Here is a 24,929-nt window from a genome sequence, read left to right on the forward strand (position 1 = left end):
CTGGACAATACTACACATATATACTTGTTACTACACTATCACAACACCAGAGTCAAGTACTGGACAATACTACACATATATACTTGTTACTACACTATCACAACACCAGAGTCAAGTACTGGACAATACTACACATATATACTTGTTACTACACTATCACTATATATTGTATCCTTGTATCGTGATACATATCCACAGATTCTTACCAATACACACACCTATCATAAAGATATCATCCAGGTTTTAAAATGTAATATATTTTACCATAAAATCAGAGAAAAATTAAGTAATTTGATACGCAGATGATCATCGATTCTCCTGATGTTTATTTGTAACATCAGTAATATAATGAAAGGTTACATGTTCAAGTACTACGATCAGAACGTGTCTCACCAGCTGCTGCCCGAGTCCAGCTCTGAGAGCGGTCGAGTCGGCGTCTCTTCTGATTGGTCGACAGGTCCCAGCTCACCTGTCTTCCCCACGAGGGTCATGTTGATGGGTATGTAGTGCTTCCCCTCCTGATCGGGATCAAACATGTGAGCATCTTTCAACATTTTCATACTTTCCAACATGTTTTTCAGCATCTCTTTCACTTCCACTTGAACGTCTGACGCCAAAACAAAAGCTATTTCTGAGAAGCGTTGACGAGTCGACGCGTCCTTGTTTCCCTCCTTCATCAGGTCCCACACAACTAACTCCCACCGGACGAGAAGAAAGTATCTTTACAGTTGAGTCAGTTTTTTCCAAGAGTTTTCTGAGTGTTAGTTTTCACAGAAATTGTAAAATGTTTCACTTCCTTGATTTTGTTGTGAAATGACAGAAGATACTTTGGTGGTTGTTGTGTAATTGAATCATATAAAGCATCACCTGCTGGACGCTGGCCTGGAGCAGATCTCCGAGTCTCTCCACCAGGTCGGTGAAGGTGGGTCGGTCCCGGGGCTCCCCCTGCCAGCAGTCCAACATGGTCTGGTATCTGCCACGACAACAGGGTTTGAGTCACAACCATGAATGAAGAAGATCATCATCAGGAAACAAAGTTACTCAATTAAACATGGTGAAAATAATGAATTACATCTAATACAATAAATATTCAATTTACTCTTATATGAATCTATAATGAATGATGCGTGAAATGTTATATAATTATATTCTAAAAATAATCAATTCAATCTAATACAAGTCTATAATAAATATTTCATCAAATACAATATAAGTCTACAGTAAATAATCAATTACATTTAATATAAATCAATTATAAATAATCCATTAAAATATTTAAAAACTCTATAATTCTTAATTCATTCAATCTAATATAACTATTTAATAAATTATCATTTAAATCTTATATAAGTCTACAGTAATTAATCAATTACATTTAATATAAATCAATTATAAATAATCCATTAAAATATTAAAAAAAACTCTATAATTCTTAATTCATTAAATCTAATCTAATTATTTAATAAATTGTTTAAATTAAGTCTTTATTAAGTGAGTTAAAACCAAGAAATAAAAAGGTGTTTTTTGATATTCATGTCATTATATGAACATTTGAGGATAAAAATGTTCAAAACATGTTTATAAATCAACATAAACATGTTTTTATTTATGTAGTAAATCACAAGGTTATGTGAACTTTAAAGTGTTTGAAATGAAAGCAGTTTAATTATCAACTGATCTCTGACATCAACGTTCTTCTCTCCAACTTGACTCCTAATAGAACCATCTCTGGGCTGTGATGGAGAAGAACAGCGACTAGAAGATCATGGACTCTTTGTTCTCAAATGTCCAGAGAGAAGAGCCTTGTGTAGCTGTGAAGCTTCACTTTTACTCAGGTCTTAGTAAACAACGATGGTTTGACGAGGAGCCTTCAGGCATCTTTGAAACTAATGTTCAACAAGAGCTTGTGAACCATCAAGAACATGAAGAAGAAGAAGCAGAAGAAGAAGAAGCAGAAGAAGAAGAAGAAGCAGAAGAATCAGAAGAAGAAGAAGAAGAAGCAGAAGAAGAAGTGTGAGCAGAAGAATCAGAAGAAGAAGAAGCAGAAGAAGAAGTGTGAGCAGAAGAATCAGAAGAAGAAGAAGCAGAAGAAGAAGTGTGAGCAGAAGAATCAGAAGAAGAAGAAGCAGAAGAAGAAGTGTGAGCAGAAGCTTCGACAGGTGGCGACTCGACCAACGAGAAAGACATGATGAAAGAGAGGAAGTGAACGACTGGCGCTTCCTTCGTGATGACAATAAATAGCTCAAGATTCTCCAGAAATGACATCATCTGTGTGGTCAAGAGTGTTTAGAGGGTTAGTAAGCATCTATTTACTCCTCGCTCCTCTTCCCAGGAACCCAGAAACCACAGATCATCACAGTTCAGAACCAAACCGAGGATTTTTAATCTGGTTCAATATTGTGTCGAAAACATCTCAAACTTGTTCCAGACATGAAGGTTTTTAAAGGTAAAGTTTTCTCTCCTTCGATTAAACTCATACGATAATCATCCGTACAAACAAACAATAAAACTCTAACAAGTACTATATTCATCTGACCACACTCCCAGGAACACACACACACTTTCAAGTACACAACTGTCCATCAAACTGTTTGTTGAAGTAAAAACATCTGCAAACAAATTCAAACTTACTTCATTCACTCATTTCCTTCTCAGCCTCTTGTCAATGAATGTTGATTATTCTCAGAGTCATCTGTTCTTTTTAGAGAAACAAAGTGTTGAGTCACTCACTGGTCGGATCCAAACCCAGGAATGTTGTTTCCAAAGGAGACGTTCGACTCAAATCTGGTTTGAGAGTCATTTTGTTGACCTTGTGTACAAGTTTGCAGCATTACTCCTGCCAAGGAGGTCACATAACCGATTTGTAGGAAATGTTGATAACAGGACGAGGAACTGGTGGTAAAAAAAGGTGGTGTTTCATGTTACCATGGAGACCCACGGGATCAACTTAAACTGATAGTTCAACCAAAAATCACTCATTTTCTACTCTTATGTCGAGTAATCTGTTCTTTTTAGAGTTATAGATAAAAATGTTTATTTCATTTTATTGTAGCGACTGGAGTTCAGTTTTCTTCGTCTTCATCTTCGTCCAAAAAGACACTTAAAAACATCCAAACCCTCTTGGATTGAAGCCTCGACATGAGAAGAATTGATAAGAAATAATGTACAAAAGTCTGTTTATTTTTAGATTATTTTTGGTGGAAGATCCCAGTCTCTCATCTCCAGCTACAAGTTTACAACTGAAACCCATTGCATGTGTCGAAGTGCAAGATTCATGCGGATGGACTCGGATCGTCCACTAAAAACTGTAGTAACAAAATCTAAAAGTATAAACTTATTTACGTTTTTTTATGATTAATTCTTCTCATGTGGAGGCTTCAATCCAATGGACGTTACAGACGAGCAGTGTTTGGATGTTTTTAAGTGTCTTTTTGGAAGAAGATGAAGACGAAGACAACTGAGCTCCAGTCGCTACATTAAAATGACCAAATATTTTTGTCTATAACACATTACTCGACATAAGAGTAGAAAATGAGTGAATTTTGGTTGAACTATCACTTTAAGTTGATCCTTTTTTTTAGCATTTGAAAAATTGTTGTATCCGTGGGTCTCCATGGTAACATGAAACACCACCTTTTCTTTTAGCACCAGTTCCTCGTCCTGTTATCAACATTTCCTACAAATCGGTTATGTGACCTCCTTGGCAGGAGTAACGCTGCAAACTTGTACACGAGGTCAACAAAATGACTCTCAAACCAGATTTGAGTCGAACGTCTCCTTTGGAAACAACATTCCTGGGTTTGGATCCGACCAGTGAGTGACTCATGGAAGTCGTATGTTTGGAAGCTGGTGTCGGTGTTGCTGATAAGAAACAGTCAGAAGACTGACGAGGTCATTCAGGTACAGAGCAGAGTGTCAATACGAGGACAATCAATCAAGTCCTGATTTACAAACTGATATATTGAGGGAACGGCTCGATCCAAATGACCGACTTCTTGGAGAATGAAGCAGAAGATTCGAGTCCAAACACTCGTTCTCAGACCTCCTGACAGGGTCGAGCGTTTTCTCCGTGAATCCAGTTCAAGCATCAGCTGGTTCTGTCGGTCGTGGACAAGCTTCACACTCGCCTGCTCTCTCGGATCCAGCAGATCCACAAAAGATTCTGGATATAAAGATCGTAATAAAAAGAACGTCTCTTTCTCAAAACTGGAGAAAGCAGATCCACGAGTGGACCTGGACCAGAACGCAGCTGGTCTGCAGGACGCCTGCGAGTATATGAAGCTTGACAAGAACAATGCAAGGAAACTCAAGGCCGGTCCATCAGCGACGGATCTCAGACGTTCAAACATATCGTTTCAAAAGAGCTCGGTCACATCTTGAAGCTCGAGCTCCGAGGCCGCAGAGCGAAGTCGTGGTTAACGTTTCCTTCTCGAGGCAGAAGTGATGCTTATCACACGACCGAGTCGCCACAAGAAGGAAGATCACGACAAAGTCGGCGCTGAGTTCTTTTCAAATAATTTAGAAGACGATCAAACTTTTCTGGAAAAACATCTTCGAAAACACGACTGTCGTGATCCTTCAATTTGTTTCTTCCTTTTGTGTGAGTTCTCATTTGTGTCAGTTGTGTGTTCGTGTAACAGGTGATGACACCTGGATTCAATACATCTGTCCCTGCAGATCCTGCTTAGGCCTTTGTTCCAGTCCGCAGTGTCAGATCACACAATTTCCTGCATAGTAACGTTGACTTCTACAGCTTGATCTACATTTTAAAGATTCAATTTTCCTTGTTTATTGAACAATTTTGTTACGTCATTTTAGCTTTTAATACAGTTTCTCCTGGTGTTTTCTTCTGAGAATGATTTCAGATTGTTTTGTTTGGTTTAGCTTCAAGTTCTGTGATTCATTTTGTTCTTCTTTAGTCTGTTCTTCTGTTTTTGTATGTGTGTAAAGAAACTGTAGATTCACTCTTGTCGTTTAAAGTCTCAAGTTTCTACAGACACTTCAGTTACACTATGACCTGTACTTTAATAAAACTAGTGTCCAGCTTTTCATCTGGATTGATGGGTCAGAATTCAACGTTTGAGAGTTTGAAAAATACCTTTTGGCAAGAATACATTTATGTGAGAAGATCTGAAGATCTAGTGGATTTCATGACAGAGTAAATCAAAGCAAAAATGTGTCTTTCAAGGTCATTACGATTTATCCTTCGCTTTTCGTTTTGAATTCTTGATTTCAAAGCTTCCTATGAATTTGTTTCCAAAGCCTGAAGATGCTACAAACTGGCAAAGGATCATGGGAATGTTAGGAACTCTCATTAAAATGCATTCTTTTACAATTTCATTTGGTGTCTTCGTGTCTTCATCTCACTCCTGTGGCTCAGCTACTCTGAGGGTGTGAGACAATAACGTCCTTCAATCTGTCTCCAGCCAAGAGGACAACTTACATTTCGCTGGACGAGTACTCCGGCGCTCGCATCCTCGTCCCGTCCTTCAGCCGGCAGCAGAACTCCTCGTCGATCTGGACGCCGGGGTAAGGAGACGCACCTGGAGGACGACAGACGAGTGAGTCCGGCTCTTCATCACGAGACCAGACGACCGGCAGCGTCCTCTGGATTTACTGCTCGACTGTTGCTTCACCGACTGTGAGAACTTCCATAAATCTCTGCTTGAGATCTTTGTTCCGCTCGAGAGACGCTCGACTCAGTTCATGTCTTCATGGAAGCTTCAGTTTTTCAAAGTGTGACTCGTTCTGCAGTTTAACAGTTTAAAACATCGAGATATTGTTCGAGATTAACTTCCAGAACAACAGCCAGATGTGTTTCTAACAGTGTTTCAAGATAACGCCAGCGATGGAGATCTGTCCCAGGCTTGTTACTGTACTCGAGTGAACAACCTCTACACACTCTTCTTTCACATGCAAATCAGAGAGGGGTCGTGAGGGCGTCGCTATTGTGCGTCCGCCGAGGCGACACATCAGACGTACGGCAGCACATTTGTCTGCACCACTGATGTCCCGCTGACACTCAAACATACAGTGTTCCAGTCGCACCGGGCCTTTGAAAGAGGTTGTTAGTTTAATGGTCCGGTGTTGGTTCTGAAGCGACGCACAATGATCTCAGAGAAGTCGTTTCCCAGCAGGGGGTCCATTTGAAGTGGCTGCCAAGTCACTGTACGGTTGTGTCGCCGGCCAAGAAGCTACACAAACACATAAACGCTGTTTTCTTCGCTCTTTCTTTCATCGTAGAGACTCAATAAATGAATGTTGTGCGACTATTGTGACAAACTCACAGCTACACAACAGATTTGAAGCGTCAGTAGAGTAGATATAAACAATATGTGTGTTTTATATTGAATGATATGGTGCGTTATGTACGTTAAACAGAATAATGAATGAATTTCATATTTTAAACTTTATTTTTTTAATGACATTTAGTTTTTTAGGCATTTAGGCATTTGTCGTGTTTTTTTCAATCGTTTCATGGATTGTTGTTTAACTACTGGTCGAACCTTCAGCCAATCATGTGACACCGGACGATCATGTGATGATGTAGCAGCACTGGTGTGTCGATTCATCTTCACTTTGAAAAACCAAAATAAATGTTTGTGCGAAAACACCGAAATCCTATGTTACACAAATTTAGAAAATGTGATTTTCTCAAGTGTCATAAACCTGGAAAAAAACTGTTTTTTTTATAAAGAAATTCCAAGAAAGGAGGTTTCAGATTTTCTAAAAATTGAAAAATTCATTTTGGAATAAGACCATTTAAACTTTTACCATAGTTTCAATGTTATTTTTCCAAGAGTCAAAAATCTGGAAAAAAAAAAAATCTGAATTTCTCAATTGAAAAAGTTGAAAAATGCCCCAAAAATTGACCAAATGATAAAATGGAAAATAATGCCACAAAATAATCTTGCATTTTCTTTTTGAATCTAAAGGTTTAGTAGTAAAAATGGAATATTATTGGAATTAAAACATCAAACTCCATGTGTAAAAAAATATTTATCTTTAAATGTTTTAATTTTTAAATTTAAAATCAACTTTACAATATAGAAATGATAAAACCTAAATGAAAAAAATCAAAAGATTCAAAGTTATTATTTGAAACCTTCACAGAACGAGTGAATCTCGGCATCGAACCCGAACCGAACCTCGTGAGGACGACGAGAAGACGACTCACCGAGAGAGAAGATCTCCCACATCAGGACGCCGAAGGACCAGACGTCGCTCTGGGTCGTGTAGACTTTGTCGAAGATGGCTTCGGGCGCCATCCACTTGAGCGGCAGTCGGGCCTGAAGCGGTGATGGAGACACAACGTTCACGTCAGAACTTCAACGACACCTTCATCCAAGTGTTGATGAGATGAGTGACAGGATCATGGAACAGATCGTCCTGCCTTCTCTTATCTCAACCACCTCCAGAGCAACAACATCTGATGCACGTACGTCTCCTTTGCGGACGTAGTCCGGGTCTTTGTAGACGTCCCTGGCGAGTCCGAAGTCACAGATCTTCACCACGTTGTTCTCGGAGAGAAGGATGTTCCTCGCGGCCAGATCGCGATGGATGCACTGATGGGATCGAAGAACAGCACGTCGTGATGGATTCGTCAATTAAAAATAGAACGTTTCTGTAATTGATGATGTGTTTCATATCAGGAAATGAAGTTTAATAAAGTCTAGGATTCGTTTCCTCCAGAGATGATGTGAAAAAAAATCATTTCTTGGCTCAAAAAGTGCAATTAAGTGAAGAGAAAAGAAGCAAATGAATCAAACGATACAATAATGAAGATCGTGAATCACAACAATCATTGATTAGTTTGAATCAATAACGGATATTTCACATCAAGAACAAACCTTGCGTGACGCCAGGAACTCCATTCCTTTTGCAACTTGAAAACTGTAGCAAATCAAATCCTCCAGAGTCAGAACTCGTTTGTATAAATCCTCCGAGTCTGGAAGAGAAAGACTTTACAATTGAATCACCCGGATTTTTATGACCTTTTCTTTTCCTGACAATAAATCAGTTTCATATGTTTAAACATTTATTATTTTATTATTGAAATGTTTTTTTTTAAATAATTTAATTCAATCATTTGTACATTTAAAGGTTGAATTATATTTTTTAAATTATTTTATATTTTTCTTATTTGTCAATAATGGAATAAAAAAAAAAGGATTTTTTCCTAATTATCTTTTTCTTTTTTTTTTAAATAATAAAGTTGGATGATTTTAATTCCAATAATTAAAAAGAAAAATTATAAATGCAATAATTTTTTACTGCTTCTGTGTCGTCACGTGATCGTTTTCGAGTCGCGTGATTGGCTGGTTGGTTGGTTGGTTATCTGTTGGTTTGTCTGGTGACTATTATACCAACATTTTTGTATTGAATTTAAACGTGAATACAAATACAAAAATACAGAATTTACTAATTACATTTTTTAATTATTGGAATTAAATAAAAAAATAATAAAACAACAACTTTGAACTTGAATTAAATGATGAAACTTAATAATTTAAAGATAAACATTTCAATAAATAAAAAAGAAATCTAAAGTTTAAAAATGTTGACATTTTAAATTCAATTATTCAATTCTTTCTTACATGTTTAGTATATTTTAAAGTGTATTTTAATGAACATTATGGAATATTTCCATCGATTGATCTTCAAATGAGGCTCAGATCTTGAAGCTGCTTCACAACATCCTTCTCCGAAGATAACAAGTCGGCCATAAATAGCAGGTTATTTTCAACAAATGTCACATAAATCGTGGCTTGTGGGCAGCGGGGGGGAGGTCAGGGGGGTCCGGGGGGGTCTGGGGTCCCACCTCGACCCACCTGAGTAAACAGCCAATCAGGGCAGAAATACACATCAAGGCCGGAGCAGGAAACCAAGTCTCCAGACTCAGCAGGTGACGACGACTGCTGCTGCAGAGATTGTGACCACGAGAAGGAAACGTCCCTTCAGGGCCACAAAACAAACCACGGGGGGTGTTTGCTCTTACAGGGGGGTCGGGGGTCGGGGGGGAGACTCACCTTCTTCCTCGTCTTCCGAGTCACAGTAGCTCTTGTCCTCCACGAAGCCGGAGCTGGCCGAGCTCCCGGTGCTGGCCACGCTCTCCAGACGCCTCTTCATCAGCTCGCTGAGCTCGCAGCTGGACTCCGACGACAGCACCTTCCCGTCCTGGCTCTGGACCGACACCGCCGGGCTCAGTGACCCCTCACAGATAAAGGTTCGACCTCCACTGACCTTGTAGACGATGAAGTCGTCCCTCTTGCTCCTCAAGTAGTAGGACAGGTTTCCGTACTTGCAGAACTCCACGATCATCATCAACGGACCTGTCGGGAAGAAAATCATCAGAACGTCGAGTTTTCATGATTTTTCATCAGTCTTTCATTATTTACTTGAATAAACTATTTAATTTAATTCAGTTCAATTCATTCAATCACTTGAATATTAAAATGTTGTTTTTCTTGAATAACTTTTTATTTTTATTTCTTATTTCTTCTTGTTATTTTTCCAAATATGTTGTGTATATATAATGTAGTGCAGAATTTCTATTCTATTTAGATTTTTTTCATTTTATTATTTTATTTCTGGGTGTTTTATTTGTGGTATATTGCTCTTACTGTTGTTTAAACCGAATTTCCCCTCTTGGGACAAATAAAGGATTTCTGATTCTGATTCTGATTCTATTTTTAAATACTTTGTTTTTAACAATAACACAATAAAAAATGTTTTCAAAATGACTGCATTATTTTTTACACATAGAATTTGATATTTTTATTCCATTAATGAAACACATTTATTTTTTAATAAATTCAATATTTTGAATTCATTGTCTTTTGAATTCAATATATAAAAGTTGTGGTATAATAGTGACAGACAAAACCACTCGAGTACAGATCAGACTCTCAACCAATGGTGCGACGCACAGTTGGTCACATGACTGACGGATCAGTTCTCACCTCCAGGTTTGGTGCAGGCTCCCAGCAGGTTGACCACATTCAGGTGGTTCCCGATGTGGATCAGGATTTTGAGCTCGGACATCAGAGCCTTACGTTCATTTGACGTCGCGCCACCTGAAGAAAACAGTTTTAGGCCTTTTTCATCCTTCAAGATATTTGTGTCGTTTCCTTGTTTCACATGAATCTGCAGCTTTTCATGGGTTAACGGCCCCTAGGAGGCGCTCCATCTCAAGATGCTGCATATGTTGCCTCTTTAAAGTTGATGCTGAGAGGTCGGAGACGGCAGCGTAAAGAACCGACTCACTTCATAAAGACGACAAAAATGATTGTGAGGTAATGAAAGCAAACGACCCGACAATGATTGTTGTGAAAGGCTGTTTTTTTTGGTTTATGGCATCCTTTTAGTGCCGCGTTACTGCTGTGTTACTGGCGTGTTACTGCTGTGTTACTGCTGTGTTACTGCTGTGTTACTGCCGTGTTACTGCTGTGTTACTGCTGTTACTGCTGTGTTACTGCTGTGTTACTGCTGTGTTACTGCTGTTACTGCTGTGTTACTGCTGTGTTACTGCTGTTACTGCTCTGTTACTGCTGTGTTACTGCTGTGTTACTGCTGTGTTACTGTTGTGTTACTGCTGTGTTACTGCCGTGTTACTGCCGTGTTACTGCCGTGTTACTGCCGTGTTACTGCCGTGTTACTGCCGTGTTACTGCTGTTACTGCTGTGTTACTGCTGTGTTACTGCTGTGTTACTGTTGTGTTACTGCTGTGTTACTGCCGTGTTACTGCCGTGTTACTGCCGTGTTACTGCCGTGTTACTGCCGTGTTACTGCCGTGTTACTGCCGTGTTACTGTTGTGTTACTGCTGTGTTACTGCCGTGTTACTGCCGTGTTACTGCCGTGTTACTGCCGTGTTACTGCCGTGTTACTGCCGTGTTACAGCCGTGTTACTGCCGTGTTACTGCCGTGTTACTGCCGTGTTACTGCCGTGTTACTGCCGTGTTACTGTTGTGTTACTGCTGTGTTACTGCTGTGTTACTGCTGTGTTACTGCTGTGTTACTGCTGTGTTACTGTTGTGTTACTGCTGTGTTACTGCTGTGTTACTGCTGTGTTACTGCTGTGTTACTGCTGTTACTGCTGTGTTACTGCTGTGTTACTGCTGTTACTGCTCTGTTACTGCTGTGTTACTGCTGTGTTACTGCTGTGTTACTGTTGTGTTACTGCTGTGTTACTGCCGTGTTACTGCCGTGTTACTGCCGTGTTACTGCCGTGTTACTGCCGTGTTACTGCCGTGTTACTGCTGTTACTGCTGTGTTACTGCTGTGTTACTGCTGTGTTACTGTTGTGTTACTGCTGTGTTACTGCCGTGTTACTGCCGTGTTACTGCCGTGTTACTGCCGTGTTACTGCCGTGTTACTGCCGTGTTACTGCCGTGTTACTGTTGTGTTACTGCTGTGTTACTGCTGTGTTACTGCCGTGTTACTGCCGTGTTACTGCCGTGTTACTGCCGTGTTACTGCCGTGTTACAGCCGTGTTACTGCCGTGTTACTGCCGTGTTACTGCCGTGTTACTGCCGTGTTACTGCCGTGTTACTGTTGTGTTACTGCTGTGTTACTGCTGTGTTACTGCTGTGTTACTGCTGTGTTACTGCTGTGTTACTGTTGTGTTACTGCTGTGTTACTGCTGTGTTACTGCTGTGTTACTGCTGTGTTACTGCTGTGTTATTGCCATGTTACTGTTATGTTACTGCTGTTTTACTTCCGTGTTACTGCCGTGTTACTGCTATGTTACTGTCATGATACTGATGTTATACTTCCGTGTTACTGCTATGTTACTGTCTTGTTACTTCTATTTTACTTCCGTGTTACTGCTATGTTACTGTCATGTTACTGCTGTTTTACTTCCGTGTTACTGCCGTGTTACTGTCATGTTACTGCTATTTTACTTACGTGTTACTGCTATGTTACTGTCATGTTACTGCTATTTTACTTACGTGTTACTGCTATGTTACTGTCATGTTACTGATGTTTTATTTCCGTGTTACTGCTATGTTACTGTCATGTTACTGTCATGTTACTGATGTTTTATTTCCGTGTTACTGCTATGTTACTGTCATGTTACTGCTGTTTTACTTCCGTGTTACTGCCGTGTTACTGTCATGTTACTGCTATTTTACTTCCGTGTTACTGCTATGTTACTGTCATGTTACTGCTATTTTACTTACGTGTTACTGCTATGTTACTGTCATGTTACTGATGTTTTACTTCCGTGTTACTGCTATGTTACTGTCATGTTACTGACGTTTTACTTCCGTGTTACTGCTATGTTACTGTCATGTTACTGATGTTTTACTTCCGTGTTACTGCTATGTTACTGTCATGATACTGATGTTTTACTTCCGTGTTACTGTAATGTTACTGTCATGTTACTGATGTTTTACTTCCGTGTTACTGCTATGTTACTGTCATGATACTGATGTTTTACTTCCGTGTTACTGTAATGTTACTGTCATGTTACTGATGTTTTACTTCCGTGTTACTGCTATGTTACTGTCATGTTACTGCTATTTTACTTACGTGTTACTGCTATGTTACTGTCATGTTACTGCTATTTTACTTACGTGTTACTGCTATGTTACTGTCATGTTACTGATGTTTTATTTCCGTGTTACTGCTATGTTACTGTCATGTTACTGATGTTTTATTTCCGTGTTACTGCTATGTTACTGTCATGTTACTGCTGTTTTACTTCCGTGTTACTGCCGTGTTACTGTCATGTTACTGCTATTTTACTTACGTGTTACTGCTTTGTTACTGTCATGTTACTGCTATTTTACTTACGTGTTACTGCTATGTTACTGTCATGTTACTGATGTTTTACTTCCGTGTTACTGCTATGTTACTGTCATGTTACTGACGTTTTACTTCCGTGTTACTGCTATGTTACTGTCATGTTACTGATGTTTTACTTCCGTGTTACTGCTATGTTACTGTCATGATACTGATGTTTTACTTCCGTGTTACTGCTATGTTACTTTCATGTTACTGACGTTTTACTTTCGTGTTACTGCTATGTTACTGTCATGTTACTGTAATGTTACTGATGTTTTACTTCCGTGTTACTGCTATGTTACTGTCATGTTACTGACGTTTTACTTCCGTGTTACTGCTATGTTACTGTCATGTTACTGATGTTTTACTTCCGTGTTACTGCTATGTTACAGTCATGTTACTGACGTTTTACTTCCGTGTTACTGCTATGTTACTGTCATGTTACTGATGTTTTACTTCCGTGTTACTGCTATGTTACTGTCATGTTACTGTAATGTTACTGATGTTTTACTTCCGTGTTACTGCTATGTTACTGTCATGTTACTGTAATGTTACTGATGTTTTACTTCCGTGTTACTGCTATGTTACTGTCATGTTACTGTAATGTTACTGCTGTTTTACTTCCGTGTTACTGCTATTTTACTGTCATGTTACTGCTGTGTTACTGCCGTGTTACTGTTGTGTTACTGTCATGTTACTGCCGTGTTACTGTTGTGTTGCGGGCAGTTTGGAGAGAAAAGTATTAATTTAATTCAAAACATTTTTCTGTGTAAATATATTATGTTTCAATGGAGACACTTACATTCACGTCTATTTATGAACTTTGTTTTTGTTTTAATTGAGTGAGTGTGGCTGATATTCAGCTGAGAAGAGTGTTTCGTGAAAGAAAATCAACTTGTTGACTCTGCAAATGATAAAGAGAAACATGGACGTCAAACTTCACATACATGAAGAAATATTTTCAACGTGAACAATGTGTTTTATTAAGAACATCTGAGTGTGATAACCCACTTGGATCTCATGGGAGTGAGATAAGAATTTAATATTGAAAATATTACAGAGTTTCAAAATAAAAGCAATTAGATTAGTCGACTCGTATTTCTCACCGATAAAACAAATGCTTCGTTTCCAGCGTCAGGAAGTAAGAATATCAATAACTTGAAGCTCTTGTTGCTCCGACAGATATTCATGAGACCTGGAGTCTCTAAAGCGACCCGTCGAAGGGATCCTGCTGCTTTCCATTAGGCCTGACCTCGGACTGACAGCGCCGGCGTGATTTATGTTCGCTGGTGATTAATGTAACGACGGCGTCTGAGACATGGAACCGTCTGTTCATCTCTCTTTGTCCGCTGGTCTGTCGTCACCTCGCAACATAAAAGGTTTGCTCCGGGACACACATGATGAAGAGTTTAGCCAAACTTTTATTGGAAAAAAATATAAATGTATATTGTTACTCTCGAAAGCCTGTAAAATCCATGAAGTCGTGAACACTTTAAATTTCACTCGTTTGAATGAACAACCCTCTCAGTTCAACAGCTCCTATGATGCTTTGCCGCCCAGACAACTGATTACATCTGTCAATGCCTTTGACATAAATGTAGTGAAGTAAATACAGTGTAAGGCTGCACGATATATCGGAAAAATATCAATATCGGGATATTGGCACGTGCTATATGCATCGAAAACATGTGATAATTAATATTTTTTTATTTCTAAATCAAGCATTTCTTAAATGCGAACTTTGACCAATCAGTGTCACGTTCTGTAAATGTATCAATTTGTACTTCTATGTCTCGTTGTTGTTTACGTCTCCGTCTGTCTCAGTATCTACACAGAAGTAATACTAACTTATGATCTAGTCAAACACTAGTGATCCAGTCACTCGTCTCTTTCAACCTCCTTTGTTAAAGCAACATATTGTAAGAACTTTTCATCTCGTCTCAGTTGTTTTCTTAGAAGATTGTGAACTTCCAAACAAACCTGTCCGTCTTCACCGTATGCTAACGAGCTAAGTTGTTAGCGTCATTTATAAAGTGTTATGTGTGCGTCTTCACCGTATGCTAACGAGCTAAGTTGTTAGCGTCATTTATAAAGTGTTATGTGTGCGTCTTCACCGTATGCTAACGAGCTAAGTTGTTAGCGTCATTTATAAAGTGTTATGTGTGCGTCTTCACCGTATGCTAACGAGCTAAGTTGTTAGCATCATTTATAAAGTGTTATGTGTGCGTGTACAAGGAGGTGGATTTATTATTGATTTGGTGATATCGCGAAGCGCCGGCGGCTCCTCTCTGATGTCGAAAAATATCACTCATAACGCTCAGTTTCATGGGAGTTCCTTCAGCTCCATTACTAAGGTGTGTGTGGTTTATCTGCTTATTTACCTGCTGTTCAAAGCATCGTTTGTAGTCGTGTAAACTTTAAAAAGGAGGTTTTCTGTCCTCGACTGCAGCTTCAACCACATATTTAAAGACGTAGTACTGTGTGCAAAAGAAACAGCGACCACGGATTGCAAACTGACCCAAAGTACTCGCACATATTTGGAGGATTTTACTCGACACATGATTCTTTATTCAGCGTCTGCTTCTTGTTCCTCTCGGGCCTAAAACCCTCGACCTCCCGGGACTGCAGACCATCATCAGATTGATCTTCTCAGTGGTTCCTCAAAGAACCTTTTTTTTTTTTTGCTCTATCGATCATTACTGTCTGTTGTAGGTGTTTTATTTTGAAAAAAAAGAAGTATTTTTCCTCCAAAAATGACAGTTCGTCGTTTTTCACGAGCTTGAACTGATCGATGACACTTGTCAAGCTGAGTTCTTTCTAGAGCGAGGTCACAATGAGGAACTTCACCTTCTGTGACCTCTCTACAGGGGGCGCTACAGATCAAACCTTCAATCCATCTCTGGCTCTTTCATTCTTTAATAATATCAACCTCGCACTTGAGTTAAACTCTCTATATAATTTATTCATTTGTTCAACAAGTCATCTCGCTCCTGTTTTCATGTCGACTTTTGTCACCCGAGATTATCTTAAAGATATTTAGAAATAAAGTGTGTTTTTTTAAATCATACTTTCATGAACTCCTTATCACTCAAACACTTTTCTTATCATATTCAGTTTAAATAAATCTTCAAAACCTAAATTAAAAGATTATTTTCACTAATTTTCATTCATTTTTTACCACTTTATCCCTTTAAGGGGTGGCGGGGCCACTGGAGTCTATCCCAGTATCATAGGGCGAGAGGCAGGGGACACCCTGGACAGCACACCAGTCTGTCTCAGGACACACAAAGACAGACAACCATTCACACACACACTCATACCTATGGACAATTCCCCCAAGTTCTCAATCAACCTGTGTGTGTTTTTGGACTGTGGGAGGAAACTGGAGTGTCCGGAGTAAACAAACACAACACATACAAACTCCAGACAGAAAGGTCACGCGCTGACCTCTACGCCACCGTCCGCCTCATAACATGAACTTGAACAACTAATACTGAACGTGTTGTTTGTACTTGAAGTACTGAGAACCATAAACAGAAACAAAGTGAGATTCAAAGCCGTGTTCGTACCTTTCAGCATCTTCACAGCAACAGTCTTGCACGTCGACAACTTGTCGATTCCAAACGCAGACGCTTCCACCACTTTCCCAAAAGCTCCGTGACCCAGAGTTTTCCCTGCAGACGGAGACAAAGGTCACGTTGAGATCTTTGATAAGACGATGGTGACCACAGGTGGTTGATGGAGGAAGAGTAAACCTAAACGTCACCTAAACGCAGGCGATCTCGAGGGAACTCCCATCGGCTGCTGTCGTACTGCAGGAGGTCGTTCTGCTCGTCCAGAGGACACTCGTCCGGGTCGATGATGATGGACGGACCCATCTTGTACTGGGCCGGCTGCTGCGTTACACAACAAAACATGTTATTATTATAGTGACAACAGTCTCGCCTCAATTATTATTATTAGCATTTTCACACAACTTTGATTGTGTTCACACGACACAGGAGTTTTTTTGGTGACATTAAAGAGTAAAATACTGAAATAATATAAATGTAATAGATAAAAATGAATATAAAATAAATGAAAATAAATTACAGTATAATATAATATAGTATAATTAAAGTATAACATAATATAATATAATACAATTAAAGTACAACAAAACAAAACAAAACAAAACAAAACAAAACAAAACAAAACAAAACAAAATAAGATATGATATGATATGATATGATATGATATAATATAATATAATATAATATAATATAATATAATATAATATAATATAATATAATATAATATAATATAATAAAATAAAATAAAATAAAATAAAATAAAATAAAATATAATATAATATAATAAAATAAAATAATTAAATTCATAATTTGACATGGATTTTTGATCGACGTACACAGAACACATTGAGAATAACGTTTTTTTTACAGTTGAAAACGAAACTAACATAAATATATAGTAAAAGTTTACATATGGAAATAAGTTGAAATAGAAAAAAAAGGAACAAAATAAAAAAAAAAATTCTTACAAACCATATGATAAACTTTTAACGAGACTAAAAGAAACATCTTGTCATTGTTTATTGTTTGTTTAAATCTTTATGCAACTTTGAGAGATGAACAGGTTCAACGTCGGTTCAATTCCATTTTCCCTTGAGCAACACTATTGTTGAGTCACAGAAGTCATTATTGTATTATCTGGACGTGTCGAGTTGAAACAGCAGCGTTAAATAATCCTGACTCATGTGCGACACACTGTCGTTGCTCACCTTCCTCAGCTTGCGAATGAAGAGGATGAGCATGAGCCAGAGGAAGGTGGCGGCGGCTCCGGTGCACACCAGGATGATGACCTCCACGTTGGGCCGTCCTTCCTCTCCTGCAGACACATCACACACACACTGATGCCAGGAACGCTCGGAGATGACAAACCTCTCGGATCAGATGATTCACTTCGTTCTCGTGGCGACAGAATGATTCGCCTGCGACGTAACAACCTATTGTTCACTTTTGTTTTCACTGTGTTTGCACTTTTCCTTCAGTGCTTCGAGTCGAAGGATTGTTGAGTGTTTCCTCTGATGTATAATAAAGTTGAGAATCCACACACACTCACACACACACTCACACACACACTCACACACACCCTCACAGACGGCTGGAACACACTGGCATGTGTTTTCATTCTCCACAAGCAGCAGAGCCGTGGACGTGGTTGGAGTCATTAGTGAAGCTCTTAACACTCGCAGAGGTCGTGTCCTCGAGGTACGGAGCCTCAGCCAGAGCCGTGATCGTTAAACTGACGAAGGAATTTCGCTTGGAATTCTTGGCACTCGTCGACGTTTCATACAGAAGTAAATGGACAAGATTCCAAGAGCGTTTGTGTCACATTTTGATGGAAATTACAAGAATTGTGAGCATGAGACGCATCTGATGAACATCTGTTTTATTTTATCTAGAAATCTTTTATTAATTTTATTATTATATAACTTTATATTTGACATTTTATTATGATTATTTTTAACATTTATTTATTTCATGAAATCTTTTATTAATTTTATTATTATATAACTTTATATTTGACATTTTATTATTATTATTTTTAACATTTATTTATTTCATGAAATCGTTTAATAATTTTATTATTATATAACTTTATATTTGACATTTTATTATGATTATTTTTAACATTTATTTATTTCATGAAATCATTTATTAATTTTATTATTATATAACTTTATATTTGACATTTTATTATGATTATTTTTAACATTTATTTATTTCATGAAATCTTTTATTAATTTTATTATTATATAACTTTATATTTGACATTTTATTATGATTATTTTTAACATTTATTTATTTCATGAAATCATTTATTAATTTTATTATTATATAACTTTATATTTGACATTTTATTATGATTATTTTTAACATTTATTTATTTCATGAAATCATTTATTAATTTTATTATTATATAACTTTATATTTGACATTTTATTATCATTATTTTTAACATTTATTTATTTCATGAAATCATTTATTAATTTTATTATTATATAACTTTATATTTGACATTTTATTATGATTATTTTTAACATTTATTTATTTCATGAAATCATTTATTAATTGTATTATTATATAACTTTATATTTGACATTTTATTATGATTATTTTTAACATTTATTTATTTCATGAAATCATTTATTAATTTTATTATTATATAACTTTATATTTGACATTTTATTATGATTATTTTTAACATTTATTTATTTCATGAAATCTTTTATTAATTGTATTATTATATAACTTTTTACTTCACATTTTATTATGATTATTTTTAACATTTATTAATTTCATTAAATATGTTATTAATTTTGTTATTATATGACTTTATATTTTACATTTTATAATGATTATTTTTATCATTTACTCATTTCATAAAATAATTTATTAATTTTATTATTATATAACTTTATATTCATAATATAATTATAATTTAATACAATTAAATATTTTTGACGGTGCAGCTATTAATATTTTTATATATATTTTGTGAAATCAATAATTTAAATGAAAATGGCTGAATGTCCTACATTTATAACCATTATACACAATATAAATATACTCACATACTATATACTCATTTCCTTTGATCTGTGTTCTAACCATTACTTACTTACTTACTTAATATTTGCATTTGTTCGTTTGTTTGCACTTTGTTCTTCTTTTTATGAGCTTTACTTTACCAACTTTATCGCACAAAATAATCATTATTTAATCTCATTGTAATTTCATTTTTATCCTTCAATCTTAATCTGCTGCTTAAATATTTCCTCGAATATATATAATTGAATGTGAACAAAATGATCTTAAACATATTGTTCATATGAAACACATAAATGAGATTAAGAAACAATGTCTTATGATGTCATGACATCTCATCACAGCTGCTGAAGCTTCACAGATGTTTGTTGAGTAAACAAAAACCCCTGATGAAGACTCACCGAGGACCGTGACGACGGCGCTCGTCTTCACGACGCCCACGACGTTCGCAGCGACGCACTCGTAGAGACCCTCGTCGTCCTTCTTCACCCTCTCGATGGTCAGAAGCCCTTCGTGGCTCAGAGAGATTCCTGAAGAACGTTCAATTACATACTTTAAGATGAAATAATAAACTTCTCGTAACAACAGCAGAATCTTAAATGTCTTAAATGTATCTTAAGTCGTGAGGACAATGAGTCAGGATTAGTCACGAAGACATGAATGAAGTCACCTCGACCATCTTTGACAAGAACGCCGTTCTTGTACCAGGTGAAGGTCAGACGAGGGACGCCGAGGGCGTCGCACCGCAGAGCCAGTGTGCTGCTGCTGTTCACCTCCCGGTCGGTCAGATTCTGACGGAGCCAAGGCTGTTTCTTCTCTGCTCACAGGACAAGACCGGAGATGACGACGTGTCTTCAGGGAAGTGAAGGAGATGTTTCCTCACCCTCGACCACCAGTTCTGCAGACTTCAGCTCCACCTGGTCCGGCTCCTTGTGGGCCAAACACCTGAGACCCTCGGTGGAGTTCTTGGAGACGTTCCTCAGGTGCAGCAGGAGGTAGATGGAGAAGCGCTCGATCTGAAGACCGGACACGTTGGAGGTGATGGTCTCGTTGTTGGAGTCCAGCCATCGCAGGTCCGTGTAGAGGAATCTGGTCGCTCGACACATCATGGTGACGTCGTCGCCCTCGACGGCCGACCGTGGACTGATGGACATCTTGTCTGCTCGCTCTGTCAAAGCATGTTCAAGAATATGACGTTCAATTTAACATGAAGTGAATGTTCTTCAAGATCCTAAGTAAGTTCCTCATCATCACCATGTTTTACACTTTATTACTTTATAAAGTTGCTCTGAAATCTGGACGAACGAGAGGTTACGAGAGTCCATGATGACGTAATAATGGCTTCACTCCTCCTCCAGCTGTAATCACGCTTTGTTTATACAACGAGTCCCTTGGAGCAGAAGACCATTGATGATGTACAGGTGTGGTTATGGTCAACAAGATTTTATCTCCAGAAAAACAAAGTGTTTTCAGTGGGCGGAGCCTAAGATCATTTTCTAATGTCAATATTTCAATGAAGAGAGTTTTTTACAAACACACACTGATGATACAATAGAGTCACACATCACAACAACACACACACACAGATGATACAATATAGTCACACATCACAACAACACACACACACACTGATGATACAATAGAGTCACACATCAGAACACACACACACTGATGATACAATAGACTCACACATCACAACAACACACACACACTGATGATACAATAGACTCACACATCACAACAACACACACACACTGATGATACAATAGAGTCACACATCACAACAACACACACACACTGATGATACAATAGAGTCACACATCACAACAACACACACACACTGATGATACAATAGAGTCACACATCACAACAACACACACACACTGATGATACAATAGAGTCACACATCACAACAACACACACACACTGATGATACAATAGACTCACACATCACAACAACACACACACACACACTGATGATACAATAGAGTCACACATCACAACAACACACACACACTGATGATACAATAGAGTCACACATCACAACAACACACACACACTGATGATACAATAGAGTCACACATCACAACAACACACACACACTGATGATACAATAGAGTCACACATCACAGCAACACACACACTGATGATACAATAGAGTCACACATCACAACAACACACACACACTGATGATACAATAGAGTCACACATCACAACAACACACACACACTGATGATACAATAGAGTCACACATCACAACAACACACACACACTGATGATACAATAGAGTCACACATCACAACAACACACACACACTGATGATAAAATAGAGTCACACATCACAACAACACACACACTGATGATACAATAGACTCACACATCACAACAACACACACACATACACACACTAGTTCAACTTTATACAAATCATTTGTTTTCATTTCAAGACTTTTAACAATTCAGTGAATTAAAGTGAATTAAGTCTTATTTTAGGAGAGTTTAGATAAAGATCTGATAAACCCGGTGAAGGTTCGGGTCGATTAACAGGTTCATTAGTTCACGAACCAAAATAGAAAAACTATTTCTTTCCTTCTGTCCGGAACTAATTTGTTCACCACGACTGGCTGACTGTCAGATGAAGGTTTATGTTCTGTTTCTTCGCTCGTAATTGAAAGCATGTTGTCGACGGACGGCGTCGCTCGCGCTGCTCTTGCAAACCGTCCAATTGGAGCAAAGCTGAGTCAGCGCTCCAGGGATCGAGACGATGCTTATTTGTTCTGATCTCGGCAAAGCGTTCCGTGATCCCGAAGAGAACGCAGCTGTCGTTACAAATGTTTCAGATCCTTCTTCGAAGCGTTTCCAAGGAAAAGTGAGGTTTTGACTTCCTCTTTCTCTGACGACACCGACGAGGGAATGTTGATTAGTCCACTCGTGGAGAACGTAATCCACACATTTGATCTTTCCAGAGGGACACGTTCCTGCACCGGTTCCTGCACCAGTTCCTGCACCAGTTCCTGCACAGATGCAAAAGCGTTTCTCACGTCGAAGCCGTCACTGACCTGCTGGCACTGGAAGGAATGCGGTTATTCATTGCTGTTTTTAAACGCGTGCCATTACAGCGCCATATGGCCCGGGATACGTTTGTCCTGCAGCCCCGGAGCGCTGGAGCTCCAGAGGAACATGCTTTCAATTAATGCCCCCCTCTGGTCTCTTTATTGCTCAATACAATCCGTGCATTCCTCGCTTGTTCTTGCAATTCATCACAGCGTGTTCTCCTCATCATCGCTGCGAGAGCAACGCATGTGTTCCGCGTGTCGCGCTACGGTGGTTAGCGTCGTTGATATCACGGTCCGAGTGGACGATATGGAGCGACGGAAGGACGTTCCACAGATGTGGAGTCGCTGCGAGGCAGATGTGGTTCCGACAAACCTCTCGGAGGGTTCCAGAGATCGGATGCGTCTCCTGTCTCGGGTTCGTTTCCACATGTAAGTAAGTAAGTAAGTAAGTAAGTAAGTAATATTTATTTATATAGCGCTTTTCGAGACCAGGGTCACAAAGCGCTTTAACAATCAAAACAATACTCAAAACAGTACATACTTCAAAGATCAAGATAATACCGAGAACAACACAGGAGTTCGAGAAATTCAAGGAAAAGCCTGCACAAATAGAAACGTCTTAAGATGTTTCTTAAAGGAGTCAGTAGATCATCAAGAGCAAAGAGAGAGAAGATTGTTCCAAAGCTTAGGAGCAACAGCCTGAAAAGATTTCTCTCCTCTGGTCCTGAGTCGTGTGCGTGGAACCATAAGTAGATTCTGATCCACAGACCTCAGAGCCCGAGCTGGGGTGTAAGGCTGGATCAGATCAGTGATGTAAGGAGGAGCCTGACCATGAATAGATCTGAAAGTAAGAACCAGAATTTTAAAGTTGATCCTGAAAGAGAGAAGAGTTTTAAGGATCGGAGAAATGTGAGTTCTCCTACTTGAGCGGGTCAGAATTCTGGCTGCAGAGTTCTGAATCAACTGCAGACGAGACACATCCTTCTTGTTAAGACAAGAAAACAAACTGTTACAATAGTCCAGACGAGAAGAAACAAACGCATGGATTATAAGATCCAGATCATGTTGTGACAACATTTTCCTAAGTTTAGAGATTTTTCTCAGTTGAAGGAAACAGTTTCTGGTCAGTTTTCTTCAGTGTTGAACAAGAGACATGTCTTTATCAAATACAACACCCAGGTTTCTCAGGCTCAGTTTGACAGACTGACCTAAGTCACCCAAGTACTGACTCAACCCTGGAATCTTATCATCAGGAGCAATCACCAGAGTTTCAGTTTTGTCCACATTAAGCTGTAAAGTGTTTTCACATGTGAGTCGCTCGTGAAAGTGAACGTCCTGCAGGACAGTCGTCGCTCACTCAAGTCACATCTCCCAAAATGTACTGCAACAGTAGAAACTCTGGTAACGTGCAGCCATGTTGAGTTTAAAACGTGCAGATGGTGGAGTTTCAACAATCATTTGTTCTTCACCAGAGGCATCAAGTCTCTGAATCTGTCTTCAGTGAAGAAAGAGCTGAGCCAAAAGGCTCTCAATGTACAGCTCCATGGATCCGTGACCCTCTTCTATGGTCACAAACGTAGGCTGTGACTGGAGGAACAAGATCTGAAGTCTTGAATCTGAGGAGTCATTCAGGAGAGACTCACAGGAGAAGCTGAAGCTCCTCTACGTCCAGAGAAGCCAGATAAGAGTCCGGGGGGACATGGGAGGAGGCCCCGGGGCAGACCCAGGACATGTTGGGGAGACTGTACCTCGAGGTAGGCTTCAGGAATGTTTCAGTATTCTCAGTATTCATCACTCATTTGAGGGGCCATCGATCCAGGAAGTCTCCACCTCCAAGGGCCTCGTTGTATAAACAAAGCAGAGGAGGAGGAGTGAAGCCATTATTACGTCATAATGGACTCTTGTAACCTCTCGTTCGCCCAGATTTTAGAGAACCTTCATAAAGTAATACGTGTAAAAATGGTCATGATGAGGAACTTACTGCGTCTTGAAGAACATTCACTACATGACACCAGAGTTGATGCTAGTTGACCTTCAACGTAACTTCTCAAAGTTCATTACGGTAAAATAAGTGAGATCATCGAAGAAAGTAACTGAACTTTTCTTCTATTCCACCTGAACTAAAGCTGAACTGATCGTAGACTCATCTCCAGTCAAAGCTCAAACACTGAGACAAACCTACAAGAAGATACTTTTCTTCATCTTCTTCTTCTTACCGTCCACATAGAAAGGAAACGTCATGGAGCTTCTTCCTTCCTCGCTCCGAGCCGTGCACGAGAACATCCCAGAAACATTTGCAGCTCCGACCACGAGGGCGCTGATGGTCTGGAAGAGATCGAGAGGCATTTAAAGTACGACTCGACTCAACGGATCCTTCGACTCATGAATCATTTCATAACTTCTTCCAATGACCAAATCAGATGTTTTGATGGACACACGTCAGATCCAATCAAACCTCTCAGTACTGCACTC

The 24,929-nt window shown here is 38.8% G+C and overlaps 1 protein-coding gene across 1 annotated transcript in view; it reads right to left on the reverse strand.

Moving 5' to 3' along the window:
• kdrl (kinase insert domain receptor like) overlaps positions 1–24,929 on the reverse strand; it is a 66,592-nt gene that overhangs the window by 16,144 nt on the left and 25,519 nt on the right. The window contains exons 13-28 of the mRNA XM_087799845.1: positions 24,674–24,782; positions 20,285–20,569; positions 20,072–20,218; positions 19,803–19,931; positions 17,571–17,677; positions 16,557–16,686; positions 16,360–16,464; positions 9,963–10,076; positions 9,244–9,332; positions 9,030–9,183; positions 7,851–7,948; positions 7,443–7,565; positions 7,178–7,289; positions 5,444–5,543; positions 868–973; positions 394–518 (exon numbers count right to left, since the gene is read on the reverse strand). Of these exons, the coding sequence (XP_087655971.1) occupies positions 394–518; positions 868–973; positions 5,444–5,543; positions 7,178–7,289; positions 7,443–7,565; positions 7,851–7,948; positions 9,030–9,183; positions 9,244–9,332; positions 9,963–10,076; positions 16,360–16,464; positions 16,557–16,686; positions 17,571–17,677; positions 19,803–19,931; positions 20,072–20,218; positions 20,285–20,569; positions 24,674–24,782 (2,033 nt within the window). The remainder of the gene's footprint in view (positions 1–393; positions 519–867; positions 974–5,443; positions 5,544–7,177; positions 7,290–7,442; positions 7,566–7,850; positions 7,949–9,029; positions 9,184–9,243; positions 9,333–9,962; positions 10,077–16,359; positions 16,465–16,556; positions 16,687–17,570; positions 17,678–19,802; positions 19,932–20,071; positions 20,219–20,284; positions 20,570–24,673; positions 24,783–24,929) is intronic.

The sequence above is a fragment of the Callionymus lyra genome, chromosome 9 (genome assembly GCF_982586985.1).
Source record: "Callionymus lyra chromosome 9, fCalLyr1.hap1.1, whole genome shotgun sequence".
Lineage (NCBI taxonomy): Eukaryota > Metazoa > Chordata > Actinopteri > Syngnathiformes > Callionymidae > Callionymus > Callionymus lyra.